This window comes from Chelonoidis abingdonii, chromosome 9 (assembly GCF_003597395.2).
Source record: "Chelonoidis abingdonii isolate Lonesome George chromosome 9, CheloAbing_2.0, whole genome shotgun sequence".
Taxonomy (NCBI): Eukaryota; Metazoa; Chordata; order Testudines; family Testudinidae; genus Chelonoidis; species Chelonoidis abingdonii.
Window position 1 is genome coordinate 16,065,865 of NC_133777.1, and position 23,507 is coordinate 16,089,371.

Here is a 23,507-nt window from a genome sequence, read left to right on the forward strand (position 1 = left end):
TTTGCTGATGGAATGGATTTAAGTACCTGCTTACATGCGTTGCTGAATTAGGGCTTGTGATGGTGAAGTAAGAAAATCACAATATCATAATTTCAAGTATTAAAATGTCCTCCTCACTTTTCAAAGGGCAGTTTCCAGCACTGGAAAAGATCTCTGAACATACTTTGAGTGCTACATTAAAGACCAATATTAAGATGGAAGAACAAGGATTAGGTCTTATAGTAATTCAGAATGGACCATATCTTCAGATGACAAGTCTTGTTGAGAAAGGCTCTGCAGCTAAGAATGGAAGACTCAAACCAGGTAAAAAAAATACCACAACCCTAATCTTCAGAATTTCATAGCTGTGTTCCATTCCAGAGTTTATACTTTGTTGCCCTTTTTTTGACCTCATTTATGCTGATGTAAATCAGGAATAATATTGCTTAAATCAGTGGAATTACAGTGGCATAGAACTGGTACGAGCAATACGAGAGTCAGGCTCAATGTCTCAGACATATCCACCTGAGAAATGAAGCCAGTCCAGTTTTATGTTAAAATTCCTATTGTCTTAATTTGATTAAAATTGGCTGATAGAGGTGACTATTTCTTTATTAGATTAAGTAAAAAGCGTATCTAAATTGTACACACTTTTATGTATATAATATAAACGGGATTGGAATAATGTGTTATGCATCTTACTTTACAAGTATTCAAGACCAAAACAAATTGCCTACTCGTGTTTCATACTAATATTTCATAACTGCACTGTAATGCGCAGTTTTCTTACACTCAATCTATAAACATGTTTTACTATAAAATAATTAATATAAAGAAATCTGAAGGGATTAAAGAACAAAAAAGAATCACTCGAAGCCCAGCTTAGGTTGTCATAAAAATTAACAATGGAAAAGACATGTATTAGGTCATTTGTTTCCCCTAGACTAGGTTATCCATACTTTCTTTGGCAGAAGAGGATGGATTGCCTAGTGGTTTAGTGAACAAAATTGGATGTTTCGGCATAGTCACCTTTTTCGCCTCTTACTGCCCTGATGTCTTGAGGATAGTAAGAGAACCAGGGTGCAGCAAATGTCAGTAACCTCACTACTGCTGCTGAACTTGGCAGCCTCCGGTTCTCCTGGTCCTTATGCCTTGTGAACTTCTTTCGATAGTTTACTTTATTATTATTCCTGGTTCTTGGACCCCAATAACTGAAGTTCATGAAGAGAGGTCCTCTGCTGAAATGGGGATTTTTTTTTTAAAGGTAGACCCTCTACGATTCTAATGAACATTTGCTTGTGCACAGGAACGGGAAAATGATACTTCACTATAAAAGGGTTCTACTGTAGATAAAATTTCTCCTTTCTAGACACTGGATGCGCTTTCACAGCTGACAGCTTTTACCAAATAAATGTCAGAAGTCTTGACATAAGACTTTCAAAACAATAAATTCATGTCTGCATAAATTAGGATTGTCATCATATGCTGCCTCTTGGAACAAATATAATAGTTCTTTGGTCATCTGAGTAATAGCCTGATTATACTTAACGTTTCTAACTAAAGTGAAAATATCTTAGGACAGTTTGACAAAAGGAGAATAAGGGTACTGTTTAATCAGGGGTATCAAATTCATGCAGCCATTTTAAATTATGGTCTGTGAACAGAGGATTTACAGTAATTCCTTGCTTAATGTTGTAGTTACATTCCTGAAAAATGCTAGTTTAAGTGAAACGATGTTAAGCGAATCCAATTTCCCGATAAGAATTAATATAAATAGGGAGGGTTAGGTTCCAGGGAAATTTTTTTTGCCAGATAAGACTATATATATACATATACACACACAGAGTATAAGTTTTAAACAAACAATTTAATATTGTACACAGCAATGATGATTGTGAAGCTTGGTTGAGGTGGTGGAATATTTCCCAGGGAATGTTTTACTGCTAAATGATGAACTAGCACTTGGCTGAGCCCTCAAGGGTTAACACGTTGTTAATGTAGCTTCACACTCTACAAGGCAGCACGAATGGAGAGAGGGAAGAAAGCATGGCAGAGAGAGAGAGACACACACCGTGTATGTGAGAGAGATGCACGTTGTCCCTTTACGTACGCTGTCCCCACTTTAAGTACACTGCCTTTTTAAGTAGATCAGCAAGTTGAGAAGCAGCTGCTGCCAGCAAGCTCCCTCCGTCCTGAGCCCTGTTGTGTCCCCCCACTGCTCTGTGGAGATGGGTAAAGGAGCGGGGCTAGGGGGACACCCTGACATTAGCACCCCTCTTGTCCCCCCATCTGTATAGCAAGCAGGAAGCTCCTGGGAGCAGCTCCAAGGCAAAGGGCAGGAACAGGACACCACCGTGGGGGGAGGGACAGCAGAACTGCCTGGCAATTGATAGCCTGCTGGGTGGCTGCTGCACAGGAAACTTACGGGAGTGGGGAGCTGGGGGGGGGCTTCCGGTCCACCTGGTTCCAAGCCCCCACCAGCTAGCTCCAACGGGCTGCTCTTTCTGCAAGCAGTGGACAAAGCAGGTGGCTGCCAAACACCGTTATAAGGGAGCATTGTGCAACTTTTACACGAGTATGTTCTCTAATTGCTCAGCAACGTAATAATGAAACAGCGTTAATCAGGATGACTAAGTGAGGAGTTACTGTATAGAGTTGGGGTTTTTATACTGAATACTCTTGAATTTTTCCCCTGGCAGGTGATATTTTGATTAAAATTGGACACGCTAACGTTTTAGGATGGACACTGCGAGAGCTTTGGCAACTTTTGCACAATATTCCCATAGGAACAGTTCTACAGATCAGGGTTTACAGAGATTTTGTTGAAGTACCTCAGTGCTGGCAAAATGCACTTGAATTAGTTCCTGAAGTAAAGCCTCCTGTGAAGACAGAGTAAGAAACAAATGCTATTTTCAGTGGAGTTTTTTTGCAATATATAGTTTAGTTATACTAGTCTACTGAGCAAGACAGGACACTGATGTGGTAGCATTCTGTTTTTAATTTAATTACTAATCAAGTATAAAAGGTAGAGTTCTTTTAAAAATGTACTTCTTTCCAATGTAATCGTCTCCTACTCTTAGAAATATCTTGAACAGTGGTCCCCAGTCCGGTGCCCATGGGTGCCATGGTGCCTGCGGTGGCATCTTAATGCGCCCACACCCTGGCCCCTGGGAGAGGATCCGCCGAAATGCCGCCGAATTTCAGTGGCATTTCGGCAGGGACGCCTCTCGATGACAAAGCTTGGCGCCAAGTGACGTCATCGAGAGCGTTGCCCCTGAATTTCGGTGGTGACGCCTCTCGCTGACGCCGCTTGCCGTCGACAAGCAATGTCAGCGAGAGGCGTCGCTCCCAAATTTTGGCGGTGACGCCTCTCGCTGACACCGCATGCCGTTGACAAGCAACGTCATCAAGGGGCATCCCCGCCGAAATTTGGCAGCATTTCGGGGGGTGCTCCACCGCCGCAGTGGTCCTTCGGCTGGCGCCCGCCAGCCAAAAAGGTTGGGGACCACTGATCTTGAAGGAAGTGCAGCTACCTAGAAACATACCTACCTAGAAAAGCCAACAGATCTTCCAGTGTTTGTTGCCTATACATTGTTCAAAAGTACTAAGATAAAACACCAACTTTCAATTTCAGACTTTTCCCATCTTCAAAGGGCAACTGTCATTGGGAGAGCACCTCATCTTGCATAAGCTGGCATAGCTTCCTTGGCTTAAATGCAGCTATGCCTATTTACAGCAGTTGAGGACCTGATGTTACCAAAATGCAGGTAACCAGAGACCTGTAACCAAGTAAACAGTTCAATGGCTCACTAGTCATTCAACCATATTAACAATGAGGCCATGGCTTACTATGTTTAGTCCTCATGACCTCTTAATTGACCTTTCTAGAAATGTTTATATAGCTGTGTAGTGTTATGCTCAGTTTCTGTAAAGAAAAGTATTATGAGGCCTTTTTAAAAAAAGGTCATAAATTCTCATCTCTAAAAATAAGCTTCACAACTAGTAATTGATGCTAGGTGGGACACTAGGCTGTAAAAGTTTTTCTAAGGCTGGGGGACAGATGTTCTAGGAAGGAGGGAAGACTAAAGCTCAGGAACAGAAAAGAAGATGAGGGAGTTACAGTGGAGAAGATAGCTGGGAATGGGAAACTAAAAAGCATCTGATTAGGGCACAAGAGTGATAATAAAGGAGGAAGTTCAGGCAATATGAATAGGAGGGGGATTGTCTGGAAAGCTAGTTTTTTAAACATATATATCAACTACAGCTGTCGATTAATTGCAGTTAACTCACGTGATTAACTCAAAAAAATTAACAGCACCATTAAACAAGAGTATCAATTGAAATTTATTAAATATTTTTGGATGGTTTTTCTATATTTTCAAATATATTGATTTCTATTACAACACAATATAAAGTGTACACTGTTCACACTATATTTTATTACAAATATTTGCACTGTAAAAATAAGCAAAACAATAGTATTTTTCAATTCACCTCATAGAAGTACTGTAGTGCAATCTCTTTATTGTAAAAATATAACTTGCAAATGTAGATTTTTTTAAGAACTGGAAGGGACCTCGAGAGGTCATCTAATCCAGTCCTCTACATTCAAGGGAGGACTAAGTATTAGCTAGACCATCCCTGACAGGTGTTTGTCCAACCTGCTCTTAAAATCCACAATGATAGAGATTACACAATCTCCCTAGGCAATTTATTCCAGTGCTTAACCACTTTGACAGTTAGGAAGTTTTTCCTACTGTCCAACCTAAAGCATTTTTGCTGCAATGTGAGCCCATTGCTTCTTGTCCTATGCACAGAACAACATTTTTCCCCCCTCCTCCTTGTAACAACCTTTTATGTACTTGAAAACTGTTATGTCCCCTGTCTTCTCTTCTCCAGTCTAAACAAACCCAATTTTTTCAATCTTCCCTCATAAGTCATGTTTTCTAGACCTTTAATCATTTTTCTTGCTCTTCTCTGAACTTCCTCCAATTTGTACACATTTTTCCTGAAATGTGGCACCCAGAACTGGACACAGTACTCCAGTTGAGGCCTAATCAGTGTGGAGTAGAGCAGAAGAATTACTTCTCATTTCTTGCTTACAATACTGCTAATACATCCCAGAATATTTGCTTTTTTTTGCAAGTGTTACACTGTTGACTCATATTTAGCTTGTGATCCACTATCACCCTGAGCTCCCTTGCTGCAATACTCCTTCCTAGGCAGTCACTTCCTATTTTGTACGTGTGCAACTGATTGGTCCTTCCTAAGTGGAGTATTTTGCATTTATCCTTACTGAAAATATCATCCTATTTACTTCAGACCATTTCTCCAGTTTGTCCAGATCATTTTGAATTTTAATCCTATTTTCCAAAGGACTTGCAAGGCCTCTTAGTTTGGTGTCATCCACAAACTTTATAAGTGTACTCTCTATGCCATTATCTAAACGATCAAAGATATTGAACAGAACCAGACCCAGAACTGGTCCCTGCAGGACCCCACTCGTTATGCCCTTCCAGCATGACTGTGAACCACTGATGATTACTCTCTGGGAATGATTTTCCAACCAGTTATGCACCCACCTTATAGTAGCTCCATCGAGGTTATATTTCCCTAAGTTTGTTTATGAGGTCATGCAAGACAGTATCAAAAGCCTTACTAAAGTCAAGATATACCACATCTATTGCTTCCTCCCTATCCACAAGGCTTGTTACTCTGTCAAAGAAAGCTATCAGGTTGATTTGACGCAATTTGTTATTGACAAATCCATGCTGTTATTTACCACCTTATCTTCTAGGTTTTTGCAAATTGATTAGTTATTTGCTCCATTATCTTTCCGGGTACAGAAGTTAAGCTGACTGGTCTGTAGTTCCCCAGGTTGTCCTCCTTTCCCTTTTTATAGATGGGCACTATGTTTGCCCTTTTTCAGTCTTCTGGAGTGTCTCCTGTCTTCTATGACTTTTCAAAGAAAATTACTAATGGCTCATATCTCCTCAGTCAGCTCCTTGAGCATTCTAGGATGCATTTCATCAAGCCCTGGTGATTTGAAGACATCTAACTTGTTTAAGTAATTTTTGACTTGTTCTTTCCCTATTTTAAGCTTTGATCCTACCTCATTTTCACTGGCATTCACTATGTTAAATGTCCACTCACCACCAACCTTCTTGGTGAAAACTGAAACAAATAAGTCATTAAGCACCTCTCCCATTTCCACATTCTATTATCTTCCCCCTCTCATTGAGTAATGGGCCTACTCTGTCCTTTTTGTTACACAACCACACTCAAAAACAATGTATAACTTCAGAGCCTACAAGTCCACTCAGTCCTACTTGTTCAGCCAATTGCTAAGACAAACAAGTTTGTTTACATTTACAGGAGATAATGCTGCCCGCTTCTTATTTACAATGTCACCAGAAACTGAGAACAGGCATTCACATGACACTTTTGTAGTTGGCCTTGCAAAGTGCTTATGGGTCTGACATGCTAAACATTTGTATGCCCCTTCATGCTTCAGCCACCATTCTAGAGGACATGCTTCTATGCTGATGATATTCGTTTAAAAAAAAAAAAAAAAAAAAAAAAGAGTTCATGAAATTTGTGACTGAACTCCTTTGGGGAGAATTGTAGGTCTCCTGCTCTATTTTACCTGCATTCTGCCATATATTTCATGTTGTAACAGTCTCGGATGATGACCCAGCACATGTTCATTTTAAGAACACTTTCACAGCAGATTTGCTAAAACGCAAAGAATGTACCAATGTGAGATTTCTAAAAATAGCTACAGTATTCAATCCCATGTTTAAGTATCTGAAGTGCCATCCAAAATCTGACAGGGACGAGATGTGGAGCATGCTTTCAGAAGTCTTAAAAGAGCAACACTCTAATGAAGAAACTACAGAACCCAAACCACCAAAAAAGAAAATCAACCTTGCACTGGTGGCATCTGACTCAGATGATGAAAGTGAACATGCATCAGTCCGCTCTGCTATGGATTGTTGTTGAGTAGAACTTGTCATTAGCTTGGATGCACGTCATCTGGAATGGCAGTTGAAGCCTGAAGCAACATGAATCTTTATCACACCTGGCATGTAAATATCTTGCGACCCCGGCTACAATCAGTGCCATGTGAATGTCTTTTCTCACTTTCCTTGTAAACAAGAAAGGGGCAGCATTATCTCCTGCAAATTGTAACTAAAGTTGTTTGTCTGAGTGATTGCTGAACAAGTAGGACTGAGTGGACTTGTAAACGCTAAAGTTTTACTGTGTTTTATTTTTGAATGTAGTTATTTTTTGTACATAATTCTACATTTGTAAGTTGAACTTTCATGATAATGTAAGTACTGTAGTGCAATCTCTTTAAGTGAATTTTAACAGTGCAAATATTTGTAAAAATATATAAAGTGAGCACTGTACACTTTGTAGTCTGTGTTGTAATTGAAATCAATGTATTTTAAAATGTAGAAAGCATCCAAAAATATTTAAATCACTGATATTCTATTAATTGTGTGATTAAACAGATTAAGCACTTGACAGCCCTAGTTGCAACTAAGTCAGTAAGTCAAATTCTTTAGTATTGTGAATGAACAGAGCAAGGATAGCTTTGTTTTTATTTTACTGAAAGATACTTAAATTGACATTCTCCTTTGTTGTTTAAAACCCAGAGGTTGTCGCATTATGTTAAGTCCAAACAGAAGAATACACACAAAAAATGCACAAATCAAATTTCAATGACACCCTTAAGTAAAGAATTTGTAATTAAAGCTAACACTGTTGTACGTTTTTAGCATTTCAAGTAAAGACAGTGAGACAAATGACGACACATGGACAAGTAGTGATGATTATGAAGACGTAGACTCAGAAAGAAGCTTTAGATACAAAACTACACAATCATTTTGTTATGATTCTACCAAAGAATTGCCATCAATATCAAAAATGTGGCATGCATTTAAAAGAAAAAAACACACATTTACTGTAGGTGCTGACATTGGATGTGATATTATAATTCATAAAGATTTTGATGCATGGTATAGTTCTGACTTTGCTACTGATGGCATTAGATCTTCTTCATACTGGACAATGGAAACACACGACAGTGAATCATCATCATCATCATCTTCTTCCTCTATATCAGACGCATTTTGGCTTGAAGAGTTTGCCAGTATTTTGGAATAACTGAATGATCACATCCAATTTTAAACCTTCAGAAAAATCCAATTTCTGAAGCACTTCATCAGCTGAAGGTTCACTTTCAAAATATTGATTTTGAAGTTAGCTAAATTGAAGATTTAGCACAGCATGCCTTAACTGCCTAGGATATTTGGAAATCTTGATTCTAAGATGATAGCTGCTATCCAAAGCAACACTTCCAGATCTTAAGAAAAAACCTGCTAAAATCTCCATCAATCCTATCCGTGAAGGGAACATTAAACATGCTGCTTCGGTGAGTCCAGTGATCAAGGTACAGCAGGCAAGTGGTAGAGCTGCAGTATATTGCTTTCAGCTTTTAAAGGTAAGTTAGATAATTTACTTAAGGTAGATATGGCGCAAATGGCAATTTTACCAACAACTATTCTTGAATGCGTTGAGGATATATAGCTGGGATATTAACTGTGGCAATTACAAATTTAATCTGCATCAAGAATGTAGTTAGACTATTAATCATCTCTGGTAGTTTTTGCAAGGCACACACCTAACTGCCAACTCATTGTTTCACTATATTTAAGTATTTTTAATTGATAATGTTCAATGTTTCCATACTTACACATACCTTACTTTCAGTAGATAAATATATTAACAAAAACTAAGTATATGAACTCAGCACTTTATTCAATATATGCAAGCCCACAAATTAATTATCTAGATTAATATTCTTGACATCTGAATTCATAAACAGGTTGATTGTAACTTATGTATAATATAATTGGCATACAGTAAGAAGAGTCCACTTTGAATCTGCCTCAGTTTTGTTTCCTACTACAACTCATCAACAAAAGGGGTATTTCCCAAGTTCCCGCTAGCTGCCATTGATTTCTTCCCATCAACAAACTTCTTTGCAGCCTGAAAAGAAATACATAAAAATTGGACATTAAGGAAACAATCACACTTAGATTCCATTAGACACACTGAACATTAGGCTTGTCTCATTGCTTCAGAGTCCCAGCTTCAACTGATTTATGGAATCAGCAATGTGGTATCATTTCTTACAGTGATGATTTTTAATAAGTTGTCTAAACTGACTCAGTTTGACAGACTGATGATATCAGCTTGAGGAATGTAGAAAAGTAGCAACTTTTCCCCGCTCTCTGAAGTGGTCATACATATGCTTAATAGAAAATATTTTCTGTTCACATCAGAAAAGCAGGAGAAAGGTCCAGTGTATCAATCACTGAAGTGAGAGTCAGGAGACCTGGGTTCTAGTCCCAGTTCTACCAGTGACCTCCTCTATGACCTGGGCAAGTCACTTTGGTGCTCTGTGAACTCTATGCCCCTCCCACCGTTTATCTGTCTTGTCTATTTATATAATAAGCTCTTTGGGGTAGGGACAATCTCTTACTATATGTTTATACAGTTCTGAGTACAATGGAGCCCCTGGGCACTACTGTCATTCAAATGAATAATAGCAGCTTTGTGAAGAGATTTTGATGTTCTAGATTTGTTTTCCCCACTAGATTTCCAGAGGGAATTTGTTCAGTTCAGAAATCAAGATTATTAGAATTGTCATTACCACTACTCAGCGTCTCAATAAAATATTGTGAGGTATTCATTTTGCTTCTTACAATCACACCCTAAAGCTGAATCTTCCATAATCTTGATCAGGTGGCGTATTCCCTATTGACATCAGTGGGACAACTCCTGACTGTAACTTTGTATGATTAGGGAAGTAGCTGGAATTTTTTCTACATTTACTTATAATGGTAGAATTCAGCTAAATTCTCACAGCTATACTGACTTATACAAAATTAAAGATTGTTCCCATCAGTAAACGAAGCAGACAACTCAAAAGGCATAGCTAGCAGAGATATGTAAGCATCATAGAACCACTTTTTATAGGGTCCCTGTATACTATGTATACTCTTCTGGGTGTATTCTATACACCCAGAAGAGCATGCTAGTCATAATTGTGCAAAGCAAAGCTTCTATGGAATCATTCTGTAAACAATGCACATGGACACATTTACTTACATTCACAATATCAACAGTGGCTATGGAGTCAATGTTTTGAATTACAGCTGTTGGTGATGTATAGATACCAAATGCCAATGCCTCGGAACCGATTTCATCAAGTAATCCATCTGAGGTCTCCACTAACATCAAGTATGTGGCTTTCAGATGATTTCTGCCAAACAAAGTGTTGAGAATATCTGAGTAAGTAAATCTTCCAATGTTACTCAGTAGTTATAGACTAAATCAGAACTCCCAGTTGTGTAGTTTTGTGCAGCTTGGGGTTCTTAACTTCACTTTTGCTTTAATGCCCTCCTCTGAAGCCTTAGCATTCTGGGGATGAGCACCCTGTGATATTGGGATATTTTTATGGCTCTACAGCCCAATGATTTAAAGTCTCCTGCTGTGTCAAAATAGAAGCTCTCTTTTGAGCATGGGAGCCTAAAACATATGATCAGCTAAAGAGGCACTAGACCTATTCAAAAGGACAAATTCCAGAAAGCTGAGAGGTAATGTGACAGAGGACCTGCCACCCCTGCAATGATCAGAAAGCTCTGGAAAGACTTTCAAGGGTCAGATACCAACTACAGGCAGATATAAAAGATGGAACCCCCAAGCAGGGTCCAAGGTAGGGATCTCAGCACACTACCCTGTTTCCCCAGTAGCTAGAGAATTTTTTTTTTTTTTAATAAAGCTTCTAGCTGGAATGTGAGTATTTCAAGCTTTGTTGGGCTACTTTCAAATAAATTTAAAGAATGTGATCATTTCAGTATTTTCTAGCCATAGATGTTCAAGTTTTAGCTTTGGCTGTTTTCTGAAAAGTGAGAGATTTCTGGTTTTAGGTTTAAAACTAATCATCAGGTCTCATCTAGAAAAGTACAGACAATTGTTTACACCTTGCCATAAAATGACTAACTTTTCTGTACAATAGGTTAGTGCTTTGTTTAAAGAATTGTAGCATAATACTTTTTGTTCCCTTATATTATTTATTTGCCTCAAGCAGGTTCCCACTGCTAGTCTCAATCTAGGTTATGAAAGTTAGTGGGTTTTTTTTATTTTTAAAAAGTAGAATAGAAACAGCTTAATCCAAAATGGTGATCTGTAGCACATAGTATAATTGAGAAGTAACGTTAATGTTATGACTGAATTCAACTAGGGCCACTAATATTTCCATCAAACAGTAATTTCTTTTTTTTCCAACTCCTCCCCAACTACAGGAAAAATTACCAACACACGCCAAGATATGGAGGAAAACACTGCAGAAGAAAAAAAAGTAGTGACATCTATATATATTAGGAAGATTTGTATTCAGTATTATAAACAACAGGCAGAAGATTTAACATCTGGCTGATGAGAAAGGATACGATAATTTGTTTATCATGTTTTGTATGCAATCATGCAAAGTGTAATACCAATTTTCTTTAAGTTCTACATACAGTCTTATAATGAATAGATTTTATATATGCAAGACTTCGTGACTCCTATTCGCTGCCTGCAGCTGAATCTACTGTGGGCTGTAATACTTGGGCCTAGTTTTGGATGTTGGGTTTACTGTGCAGGTGCTGGGTGGTGGTAGTGGCCATTATATACAGAAAGTCAGATTAGATGATCTGGTAGTTTCTTCTGGCCTTAAACTCTTTGGGAATGCCTACACTGCAATTAGACACCCTTGACTGGCTCGTGCCAGCTGACATGGGCTCAAGCAAAAGGGCTGTTTAATTGTGATATAGACATTCAGGCCTAGGCACTATGATCCTGTGAGTTGGGAGGGTCCCAGAATTTGGGCTGCAGCCCAAGCCTGAACATCTACACAGCAATGAAACAGACCCTTAGCCCAAGTCAGCTAGCACAGGTTCAGCTGCAGGTTTTTAATTGCAATATAGATATACTCTATAACTTGGGATAGTAGTTGAATTTTACTGCTTTAAATTTAGAACAGAAGAATCACAATACAATCCCAGAGATTAATTGCACCTTAGTTATTACAGTTGCAGCCCACTGTATTATTAGCTAGCTATCGTGTTTGCAGGCCTGCAAATCAGGAACGTCTAAAACTGTTAGTTTTGCCATCAGAGAAGTGGCAATATTACTTTCCTACTTTATACGGCACTCAAGATTAGATACTTAATGTCCCTGGATAATACAACACCACCAATTTAATGTTTTACATTTTCAAAACATTTTAAAAATACTATTTGCAGGGCCTCACTATTAGTGTTTTGAAGATATAACTGCATACTAAATATTGCTGGCTGGGGAATCATCTCAATGTTATCTTGTAGGGAATTTCCTAAATAAAGCAATTGAGCGAAGTATTTAAACTGGAATCGTATACTCTTATGTGCTATAATTGAATCACAGCTTCTCCTAACAGCTGTCATTTACATCTAATGAAGTAGTTATTCAACACTTTTTGCTGATTTAACAAGTTTCTATGGGAATTGCTGCTAGCATAGAATTTACTGTAATTTTCCTAACAGCAACAGTAGTACTTTACTTGGGTAGGCAGTGTGTATCATTCCCCATCCCTGCGTGCTTTTGCTAGGTATAATTACAGAGCAATGAGTCTCTACCTAGGCAGTTATACTGCACACCTACACAGCTGAAACCGTTGCCCTACAGAAGCCTCTTTATAAATGCTTACTGACAGGAGGCTGAGCATGTGATGTTATAAGTCCACTTTTATAACAAATTAAAGCAGTGATGCACAGACCTCAGAGCCAAACTAGCGATCAACATTACCTAAAAAAGTTACAGTAGTGTGAATTAATTGTTTCATTTACTATAGTACTATATATTCATATTTAAACAGTATGTTTACATATAAATTCTCACAGAAAAATGACTGACCAACTACAATTGGTTAATATTAGAAAAAGCATCCTGATTGGTTGTTAATTAAATCAGTGCTTTACTATCAACTGCTGCAAACAGCCCCAGGAGATTCATTAAAGAGCCATTTGTGGCTTGAAAGCCTCAGTCTGAGTATCACTGAGGTAAAGTGTTTAGACATTTTTTGTACCAACTTACTTAGCCCTTGTGACATCTTCATCAGTGATACTGCCCTGAGCAATTGCCTTTACCTGGTTCAAAGCAGCCTTAATGACCTAGGACAAAAGTTAAGCAGTTTATTAAAAATTTGGCACTAATGGCTTGGTCATTCCCAACCCACAAGGAGTTCTCTTTACTGAGCAGAAACAAAAGACATTAAGTTTGAAAGGCTGCTTCACATTCCATTTGATTGGATCATCATTCTTCTCAACCTCATCATATATTAACCGCCTCCTCCAATAACTAATGTACACTGTATTCAGTCAGGTGAGCTAACAAAGTTTAGTCTATGCTTTGAATCTCATATTGCCTCCAAAATAATCCCAAGTCCTTATACCAAATAAAATGTGATCAGACTCTTCCCCATTAGATTCAAACCCAGCTCTCAGATGATCAGTTCAGCCAGGTTTCTGATAGTTAACCTGCCAGTAGCCTAGTTCATTAGAATCCACTTAAAAATGGATACATTTACCCACTTATATTCAGCAATCTCAAGAATGCATTCACTACTGCTACTTTATTTTTGTAGTTGTACTTTCCTGAAAACAAGCCCTATTCCCCGCTTTGAGGAGTTAAGTCTTGTATCAATAATGCAATGCTAGTTTAAATCCTAGTAAAAAGAAACATTTCAAACTCTTGTTCAAACTACTAGTTACACTAATAACTAGAATTTAATAAACCAATGTATTTGATCAAACCAACAAATTTTAATCAGCAACTTACCTCCCCAGCAGCAGAAGCCTGGGATATAGTATAAATTCCAAAGAGTCCAGAATCAGAGTAATTAACATTAAATGCTGCAGCCTGTGAAACAACATTTTCAGTTACTGTTCCAATAATTAAGATTGGATACTCAATCTCTCCCTCAAAAAAATAGCTATCGGTGGTACCCAATATGCTAGAATTTAGAAAGATGATTTCCTTCTGTTGAAATTAAACCAATTTGGGTAGAAGACATTCCATAAAAATATTTATGCGCTAATGATTAAAAGAAAGATTCTAGCATTGGGGGCTTTAATCTCTCCAAGGACAAGAATGGTTTGCTATATATTTTTCTATTGCATTTGTTTTTTCTTGGGAAGGAAAGTTGCAATAAACCATTATGCTTACATCAAATGGTTGACTAGTTGCCTTAGCGATAGCCTGGAACAGTTTGCTGGAAATATTGCTTCCCCTTTTAATAAGAGGCCCTGCACCTAGAATATGCTGAAGGACACTGAACGCATTTGCTTCTTCACTTCCAGTAGCAACTCCTTCTGCTACTATGGCAGCATGGACAAGGCTTTCACCATTCTGTTCCCTGATTTCACCTGAAAATAAGGGCAAAGAAATTATAGTTAAAAATATAATGTATTAAACTTAATAATGTGAATTAGTTGCTATCATATACCTCCAACAGTGATTTCTAGTCAGTAAATAAGAAAAACTTTAATGTAGTTTAGTTGTAATTTTAAGTTCACAGGATCTTGTTCCAAATACTGACAGTGGACACCAGCATTGACTGTTCAAGAAAAATCATCCCCTTGTTTTCTAAAACCAGAAAAAAATGTGTAAGGCCTTACTTGTTCACTACTTTCCCACAATCACAAAGGGCCAAATTCATTGGAGATATTCTTGTGTATTCCAGGTCTGCATATGATCTAAGGGCTTATCTGTATGGTGATTTAGTGCATGGCAAGCTAGGGTATGACTCCACAGTGCACCAGCCTGCTTGTACTAAGTGGCCATGGGCACCATGCTGCTGCACTAACAAGTTTGTAGTATGTCAAAGTGCACTTATGGACTTAAAGCATGGCTGCAGAGTTCATACAGTCATTTAGTGCACAGCAGGCTAGTACACTGTAGATTTACATACTAGCTTCTTATGCACTAAATCATCGTATAGACAAGCCCTTAGATCCCCTATTGGAAAAGCAACGAAATCCATTGACTATCTGCCCCAAGGTAACAATTTCTCACGCAATAGCTGCATTTTGACTGTCTGGAAGACTACCTATTCCATGTTTTAGCCAACCCAAATGTAGTCCAGTTATCTCTATTACTTAAACTCTCTCTTAATTTTCTGGCTTAACACTGTTTTCAGCTGGTTGCAGAAGTAACCCGATTGTTATGCAGAATGAAACTGTATCAATATTAGTCCAAGATACTGCATCAAAAGACCTGAACTGATGCTCAAAGTTTGTTATGAAATATATGATAGAGTTAGTGGCTTTCCTGGAAAGTAAGCTTTTCAATACTCCCAGGTATCCCTTTGTTACCTTCCACACACCCTGGGACACTTTACTGTTTCAAGTACACAAATTCTGGTATCGTGCCACTAGATTTTGTGTTTTCATTTTATTGAGTATAGTGGAAGGATGGCCCTGTCTAGTTACATTACAAACACAGGAAGAGATACAGTTTTCAAAGTACTCAGTACAATGGAGGATCAATCTCAATTGGAGTCTTTATGTCATACTTAAGTATTAATAGAAAAGACCAGCACAAAACTTGTAGTTATCAACCCCCCCCACCCCCCAACAGACTGAGTTTACCTCCACGATATTGGGCCTTAACACCAGAAGAACCAGCCCCACTCCTGATATTTAGAAATTGCTCTCCAACTTGTTTTAGTTCAGAATGGCTTACACCTGCAATATAATATTTATATTAAAAAGAATCACTTGTAAATTAACAGTATTAGAAAATTAACTAGAGATGGCTAGCAAGTACTTTAAGAGTTCTACTTGTATAGATGAAGTTTAATTACTTCTATAGTTTTCTTTTAATGCACAGTATAATACATAAGACATACACTAATTAAACACACATACCTAGTCCCACTAGAGCCATTCTTGCACTTGTGAAGTTGTTCTGTACAAACTGGTGCAGCTGCAACAATAATGTTGTGCGTGTTAGGTTATTTCCACAAATAAAAAAAAGGCAACAACCATGTGTCAGATTACTCATTTGAACTTTTTCAAATGAGTTCCCGGCCAATGGGAGCGGCGCCTACAGGCAGGAGCAGTGCAGAAACTCCCTCCTCAACAGAGCGGGATGCTGGCCACTTCCGGGAGCGGAGTGGGGCCAGGGCACACAGGGAGCCTGCCCTAGCCTTGCTGCACCGCCAGACTTTTAGCGGACAGAGACTGCAGTCAACTGGCAGAGGCTCAGTGATCAACCAGGCGATCGCGATCTACCGGTTGGTGACCACTGCTTTAAAGGCTCTTTCACAGAGCAAAGGTGGTGTTGCTACTAGCATGAAAGAGCTGTTACAAATAGAATTAGAGGTCCAATGTCTTAGGTCAATAAGGAAGTTCAAAAAAGATGGTATCTACAATTGCCTTGACTCAAATGAGTGCTGTTTAAATATTTCCAAAGTTTACCAGGAATCAGGTCATCTACAGAACTGGTTCAATTTTTATAAAAACCATGAAAAAACAAAACAAAACACTCAAGCCTTGATCTTGCAATAGCACTTCTTGTCACTGTAAAAGTGACAACAGTTGCCAGTTACACAGACTTTAGGGGCACAGATAATTTCCTTTTGTTAAAAAAAAGTATGCTCTAATCTTAATGGGAAATTCTGTGCAATCTCTGCAAGAGAAATTCTAAACATATTTCCCCAAATACATAAACTTAAAACAACTCCAAAACATATATATGCACACAAATCATAAGCTGGAAAGAGCCAGACCCACCTGATTTTTCATTTAGTTTGTTTATTCTGAGTGCCCTCGAGAGAACTGCAGTTTTAGCTGTTTAACTGCTGTTAATTTTCACTGCAGTTCCATAAGTAGCTGTATCCATTGTTCAAATGTTGTAATTCTGAATGCAGAAAGTCCTGATGCTTCTAACAGCAGCTGCTTACAGGACAGACTGTTTTATGGACTCTCCCCATAATGGTAGAAGCACACTACTGTCACTATGTGGAAGTCACTAGCTCTTTGTACATGGATATCTGCACTTCAGTGCGGGTCCTACTGATAAGTATTAGAAAGCCAGACACACACAATACAATGTAGCCTTTTCAGAGGCTTTGGAATCACAGTTCTTACAATTCTCTTGTGACTCTCATACCCAATAACTGAATTTACAGTCAGAAAAAGACTGACTTTACTTCAGCAGCAGACTAACATTTGAGATGGGGACGCATGACAATCTATTTAGAAGTCTCGCTTTGGGAGAATTGAATAAGCCAAACATGCAGCTTTAAGTGATTGCTAGTGTCACGAGAGAATAGTTTTACAAAAGAAACTAGAGTGGCAGATTAGGTGTGACTCTTTATACCGTGGCTACAATATAAAAGATATATATTCATACCTGCTCTGGTGTAATTTTCCCAACTGCATAATCCGGACAGTACAAGGAGTTAGCAAGAGCATTCCGATAAGCTGCAGCATGCAAGTTTTCAAGAACACCTAAAAAAAAAAAAAACGAAACATGTTACTAAAATGTAGTTTAATAGCTACTTTCACTGTAGAGTAGAGATGGAATGAACACAGGAATTGCGAAAATGGATCAGCATTGTGGTCTGTCTCATCCAATACCCATTCAACATCTCATGCTTCAGAGGAAATCACAAGAAATTTTGTATTAGGCAGAGGTGGAATTATCCACAGGAGGTCTCAACTTTATCCCTACAAATTAGAAATTGTCTTAAACCCTAAAGCATCACTTAAAAAAAAAAAAAAGGATATTTAGCATTAAATGTTAACGAATCTGGATATTATTATCCATAGAGAACTCCAATTCCTCTTTGAGTCTCAGTTCTTCACCTGAACAGCACAGTGTGGCAATTAAACTGAAGTCATTATGTGTTGTGTTAAAAAGAATTTTCTTCTACCACTTTTGGATTTCCTGTCACTTGATTTCATTGAGTGTCCCTTGTTCTCATGTTCTGAGACAGGGAGAACAGACAATTCCTGTTTACCTTTTATAATACTAATAATTTGTGTACTTATGTTCCCCCTCATACAACTCCTTTCTAAAGCAAACAATCCCAGTTTTTTCTTTATCACTTATCACAAGCTCTGAAAGGGTTCAGAGAAGCATCTGTTCCGAATTTTCACTTCTTGATAAAGCTGACATTCAGCCCTCAATGGTCTTATGCCTAAGTATTACATACACAGTAATACAACATGTAATAGCAAACATCATATAGATCTGAAACCCGTCCTCCAATAGCTAGATACAAATAGGATGGGTTTAAGAACAGTGCCTCTTTAACTTTATATTTTCTTGCTTTTGGTGTTACATCTATGTTACTTAAACCCAATTATTTTTCCTTTTAAAGATGTCCTTTAGGAACTGACATGGTAGATCATGCTTACAAACCCTTTTAAAAAAAACAGGAGCATTTAGGCAGTTTAGTACTTTTACAGAAGAAGCTGTAATGTTTCCTCAAAAGTAATAATTGTATATTTGCACAATAAACATTGCGTATATGTTTTTATAAATTCTCTCAACTACTCCTTATGAATAATATTGTATAAAAATACTCAGCTTTTAATAGTTCAATATCTTGGTCAGAAAAAAAAAAAAAGAGTTTCATCAAAATATCAGGAGTATGGCTTGCAGACAAACCACCTATTTTCAGATAAGCTTAAAGAAACTAAAATGATTCAGTTTTATCATTTGAAAAATACTTATTTGAACATCCCCTGTTCTTCAGTGTGTTGGCGTTTTAGGAGAAGTGGCTGTGCTTCAGAATAAGCTACCAGTTTCCCAGAGACTGGAACAGAACTTCAGAAATCAACAGGGCATGAAAGTTTGGAGACTTCAGTATGACTAAAATGATCCAAAACAATGAGTGTCGTACAGGAATACTAGTATTATTTAGATGATAGGGCTGAAGTCTCAAGATCTCTAAGTTACCCTGGAGCAAGCTCACATCTTAGTTGGGTTATTACTAACATATTGATGTAAGACTAGATTGCAATTTAGATTAGTTTAATGAAAATGTTTGTTTTATACAGCATAGGTAGTAAAATTCCATAGAACTTCAAGAAGTAATTTATCCATTCAATCTTAAATAGCTCTCTCATGAGAGTTTTTATAATGCAAATGGCTTCATTTATAAAACGGGCTTAGTGTGCTGTATCTCCCTATTCATTTCTGATTAGGGAAAATTAATTGGAGTGGTCAAATTGCTCAAAGTTAAGTGCAGAATCCTGTTTACATTTGTGTAATGTGTGTAAATATTCTTGTGAAACTGTCACAGCTGGTCATTGGAAAGCATACTTACTAACTTGTGGATTTTGAAAGGCAACTGCTTTATCAACTTTCAGTTGTGCCTGAAGCTCTGTTACTTCCCAAGGTCTGAATTCTGGAGCTGTAGTGACATTAATTAGGTACTCCATTACTGTATCACTGAAACAAAAAGGCAAAGTTATGAAGGAATCTAGTTAAAGATTTCTTTAAATAAAAGTGAATATAAAGCAGCACATATCCAAACATATCCAAGATATACTGTATTGATAGACCATTGTGTACATTAGTAAGCGTCCAATTTCATGCTACAAAGCACCCATGTGAACACTGCAAAACTGTACGTAATCAAGTACAGTGTCAAACCATTAATACTTTGATAAAGTAAACAATAAAGGCACATGTTAGAAGTGATGTTGTTCCTTCCCCTTAAAATAATGGTATTCTGTAGCTTAACTACTGTGGTTTCTTGCAGAATATACCGTAAACTCAATTGTTACATCTGGATACTTACACATAGTCACGTAGGCATTCAACAGAATAGATCATGTTTTCTCTTGTGGAGGTTACACTAAGTGAGAAGAAATATAGATCCATTTCAGAAAGTTATGTTGAAAATACTGGATTTGAACATATGTTCCTTACTGATGTAAATTCCCTTGCCCAAATTCTGGACCAGAATGCAAAAACTCCATCATTTAAGAAAAAAGACTGTACTGGTCTTTTAAACATTCAAATGGATAAAAAAAGTGCTAATGTAAAAACATCTCCCACCTCTACATAAATTCTGAAAAATGCCAATTGCTATGAGGCATCTGTAATTCAGGTACAATTTGACATTTTATCATTAAATTTTTAAATTGCAAACTGAACAGAATTTAGGTAGAATTGCCCAGAAAACTTGTCAAAAGAAAGAAGTGTATTTCACTTTTGTCTTTCTGTTCATATTCAATAAAAACCAAGCCACCTTATATAAATACTTAAATAAACATATTCCTTTGGGGTCAAAGGCTGTACCTTCAACTTAATATCCACTGAGCAACTTTAATATATATTGTAATAGAATACATACAAGAATGCATTCAAAAATCAGCAATGTCTTCTGTATTTTTAAGTGTTAGTTTTTGTATTTTAAATTCCCCACCAATTACAAAAGCTGCTAAAATTCATGTACACTTGTATTCTCTTTCAAATTTTTCATTTGTAAGACTCTGAATAATTGATCTTTAAATGTTTTGCTCTATTATGATAAAGGAGTAGAGAACAAGTTATTTTTTGTCTATTACAGATAATTTTTGAAGCATGAAAAGATGCATGCATGCATCACAGTTTACATATAATCACATCAGGCAGATCTGTCCATGTAGTATAATGTTCCTTGGGCATGTTTGTTTATTCATTCATTCTTTCTTTTGGCACTTTGGGTCATTTTGCACATGGAAGTTTTAGCCACACTACCTGCAGTTTCCATTGTTTTCTCAGCAATACAGATTATCTTTAAATAGCTACAAACCTTAGGTTACCTCCAACAGCTTCAATGCCACGAGTAATTTTGAAGGAAGAGGCTCCCTTAGTAGTCTATAAAAACACAGAAGTTGTTTTACACTTTTAGGTACTCCAAGAACAATTTTATTTGCATCAGGTTATTAAATATAATCCTAGACACAACATTAAAATAAGATATTTCCAGTCTGTTTACCAAGAAATATTTTTTCATTTTCTTGTGTGTACTAACATGTTTTCATAATCTTGAATTTTTAGCCAAATAACTAAAATTAATATGCTGTTAAAAAGATCAAGATATCAGTTTTATCGAACACACTTAAGCAGTGGGAGACAGCTAAAACAGCATAGGCAGTATTAAGTCTATAACTATAATTGATAACCAGGTCAGTACTCTAAAAAGATGGTTTCATCTACAACCACAGATATGCCTATTCACTAATAAGTTCACTGGGGAGTGAAACTGAACTCAGTAAGACCTCATATGGCACCCCGGAGTTTAAGATTTTCTTATCAGTAAGAAAAAACTTTATCTGGAAGTCAATTAAATAGTAGATACCTATTAAACATTCAATTTATCTTTTACTGCATTCTGTAATGTAGCCTCATTAAGAGATTGGTGCAATAACTCAATTTCGTACAGAGCAACACTGAATTAATTTATCAATAGTTCTGGCTGTTTGTGACAAATTTCTGACTACTAGAAAGTATGGGTCATCGATTCATTTCTCCCAGACAACTAATGTCATCATATGGTAACAGTTTTTTCACTAGCCACCTGTGTTCTATATGAACCAAGGAATCAAAGGTGGAATGATGCATCATTATCATTCACTTAAGCAATCCAGTACCCATACATTAATTTTAATTACATGGGTTTCTCTAAAAGATCTCAAGCATTTCAGCATTTTACCTATCTTCAAAGAATTAAATAGAGGAAAGATACCTACCAAGTTTGATGCAAGACGGAGCAAATGGGAGGTTCCCAAATTGTTGGTGGTTTCATATCTGCTACCTGCTTTAATGAACACACCAATTCTTGAAGCAGGGGAATAGTTTTCCAGAGATGCAATCACTAAACCATTTGGTAATTTTGTGATCTGTATTATAAAGAAAAATAAAGACCTATTATGGTTTAGTGGTCCATTGAAGATCAGGGTCACCACACTATTCCTTTTTGATCTGGTTCAGTCCAATACAAAAAAAAAAAAAAAAAAAAGTTAAAAATCCATTTGCACTGACCTCGAGATCCTGTGGCTGTAGATGTAACTTTCCTCGCTCTGCAGTTGCTGACGCTTCAACTTTGGGAGCAACGCTGAGAGAATAAAACCTCTTCTAAAACAGAAAACATCAAGATAGATTCAAGAGGTACGTATTTCTACTTTCAAATTATATATCCCTACAATATCTAATGGAGCACATTAAGCAATGATTCATAACATAAAATGGTTAATGTATTTCAAAACTGTATGGCAGCATGGCTACCACATCTTTTACTCTCTGAGGGTTTAATCTGAGCAGTTTCACATTCCTGTTGGAGCCCATTCAAAAATCACACAGGTGAAGATCTACAAATTTAAGAATTACAAAATTAATTCTACAGTCTCAGACTACTTGGGACCTCGATTATCATCACAGATTCCATATTGCACTGTTGTATTAAATATTTAGTTACATGAAAATTATATAACATACTCTGTGGTCACTACTGCAACTCACCAAACAATTAATCTAATATAACATGTGAAAGTGATGCTCTTAGCTCCTTGGTATAAGTGGCCCTACCCTTAGAGCAGCACCGACCAGTAAACTGACCCAACTTCACTAATAACTGCATAGATGACATATTGACTTTGAACAAAACAGTCTCAAACTTTTTCAGCTGAGCCCCCCTTTGGAAATTCATTTCCTATATATGCCACCTCCACTCCACCCCCCCATATATCTGGGGGGCTAGTCACCATATGGCAGTCAAGAAAGCCTTCTGTTCCCTACAGTGGCCTTGTCAGCCCCCATGGCTTCCCTAGCACGGGACCTGTCTGGTAAGGAAAGCAGACAGGGCTCTGTGCTGTTGGTCAGGAGAGGGTTCTGTCCAGCAGGGCCAGTAGTCCGGAGTAGCATGGGGGGCCGGGTAGCCTCTACAGCCGAGAAAGATATCTGCTGTTACACAGCAAGAAGAGCAGAGAGCCATGGACAGGGCCCCCTCCTGTCCCTGGCCCTTCAGCACACTCTGTCAGGTTCTTGCACCCTTAATAGTCTTGTGGTGTCCCCTTCCCCTGGGGAGCGCATCCCACTGCTTGTGTTCCTCTGGGTTAGACTCAGGACTGCAAAGAAAATACAGCAGTAGTCAAAAGTCAGAAATGGAAGGCCTCCAAACTGAAAAGATAGACAATGACATAAGAGCATCCCACACAGCCTAAAATTCCGCAAACCAAGAAGTATAATCAAACTTCAAGTGTGAAACATTATTACTCACTTCTCACTGTCATGGTATAAACTCCCACTCTGAACCTTAGCATCCAAAAGATGGGGTACCAGCATGAATTCCTCTAAGCTTAATTACCAGCTTAGAACCTGTAGCGCTGCCACCAACCAGGAATTCCAGTGCCTGGTACACTCTGGTC

General features: G+C 37.7%; 2 protein-coding genes across 2 annotated transcripts in view; one reads left to right on the forward strand and one right to left on the reverse strand.

The window, feature by feature from the left end:
• Nucleotides 1–104: 104 nt before the first annotated feature.
• PDZD9 (PDZ domain containing 9) lies at nt 105–8,151 on the forward strand. The gene is made up of 3 exons (XM_032802174.2): nt 105–303; nt 2,673–2,871; nt 7,764–8,151. Exons 1-3 carry the CDS (start codon nt 105–107, stop codon nt 8,149–8,151), a joined length of 786 nt encoding a protein of 261 aa, XP_032658065.2.
• Nucleotides 7,575–23,507, reverse strand: part of UQCRC2 (ubiquinol-cytochrome c reductase core protein 2) — a 17,865-nt gene continuing 1,932 nt past the window's right edge. Inside the window, exons 2-14 of the mRNA XM_032802133.2 lie at nt 22,126–22,218; nt 21,834–21,983; nt 20,894–20,958; nt 19,895–19,951; nt 19,418–19,542; nt 17,494–17,591; nt 16,005–16,062; nt 15,726–15,821; nt 14,302–14,501; nt 13,915–13,995; nt 13,171–13,247; nt 10,162–10,315; nt 7,575–9,036 (exon numbers count right to left, since the gene is read on the reverse strand). Of these exons, the coding sequence (XP_032658024.1) occupies nt 8,953–9,036; nt 10,162–10,315; nt 13,171–13,247; nt 13,915–13,995; nt 14,302–14,501; nt 15,726–15,821; nt 16,005–16,062; nt 17,494–17,591; nt 19,418–19,542; nt 19,895–19,951; nt 20,894–20,958; nt 21,834–21,983; nt 22,126–22,218 (1,338 nt within the window). The 3' untranslated portion in view covers nt 7,575–8,952. The remainder of the gene's footprint in view (nt 9,037–10,161; nt 10,316–13,170; nt 13,248–13,914; nt 13,996–14,301; nt 14,502–15,725; nt 15,822–16,004; nt 16,063–17,493; nt 17,592–19,417; nt 19,543–19,894; nt 19,952–20,893; nt 20,959–21,833; nt 21,984–22,125; nt 22,219–23,507) is intronic.

Coding starts and splice junctions, on each gene's coding strand:
- PDZD9 (XM_032802174.2), top strand. CDS start 105: ATGTCCTCCTCACTTTTCAAAGGGCAGTTTCCAGCACTGGAAAAGATC. Junction 304..2,672: donor GAATGGAAGACTCAAACCAG/GTAAAAAAAATA, acceptor GAATTTTTCCCC/TGGCAGGTGATATTTTGATT. Junction 2,872..7,763: donor AAGCCTCCTGTGAAGACAGA/GTAAGAAACAAA, acceptor GTACGTTTTTAG/CATTTCAAGTAAAGACAGTG.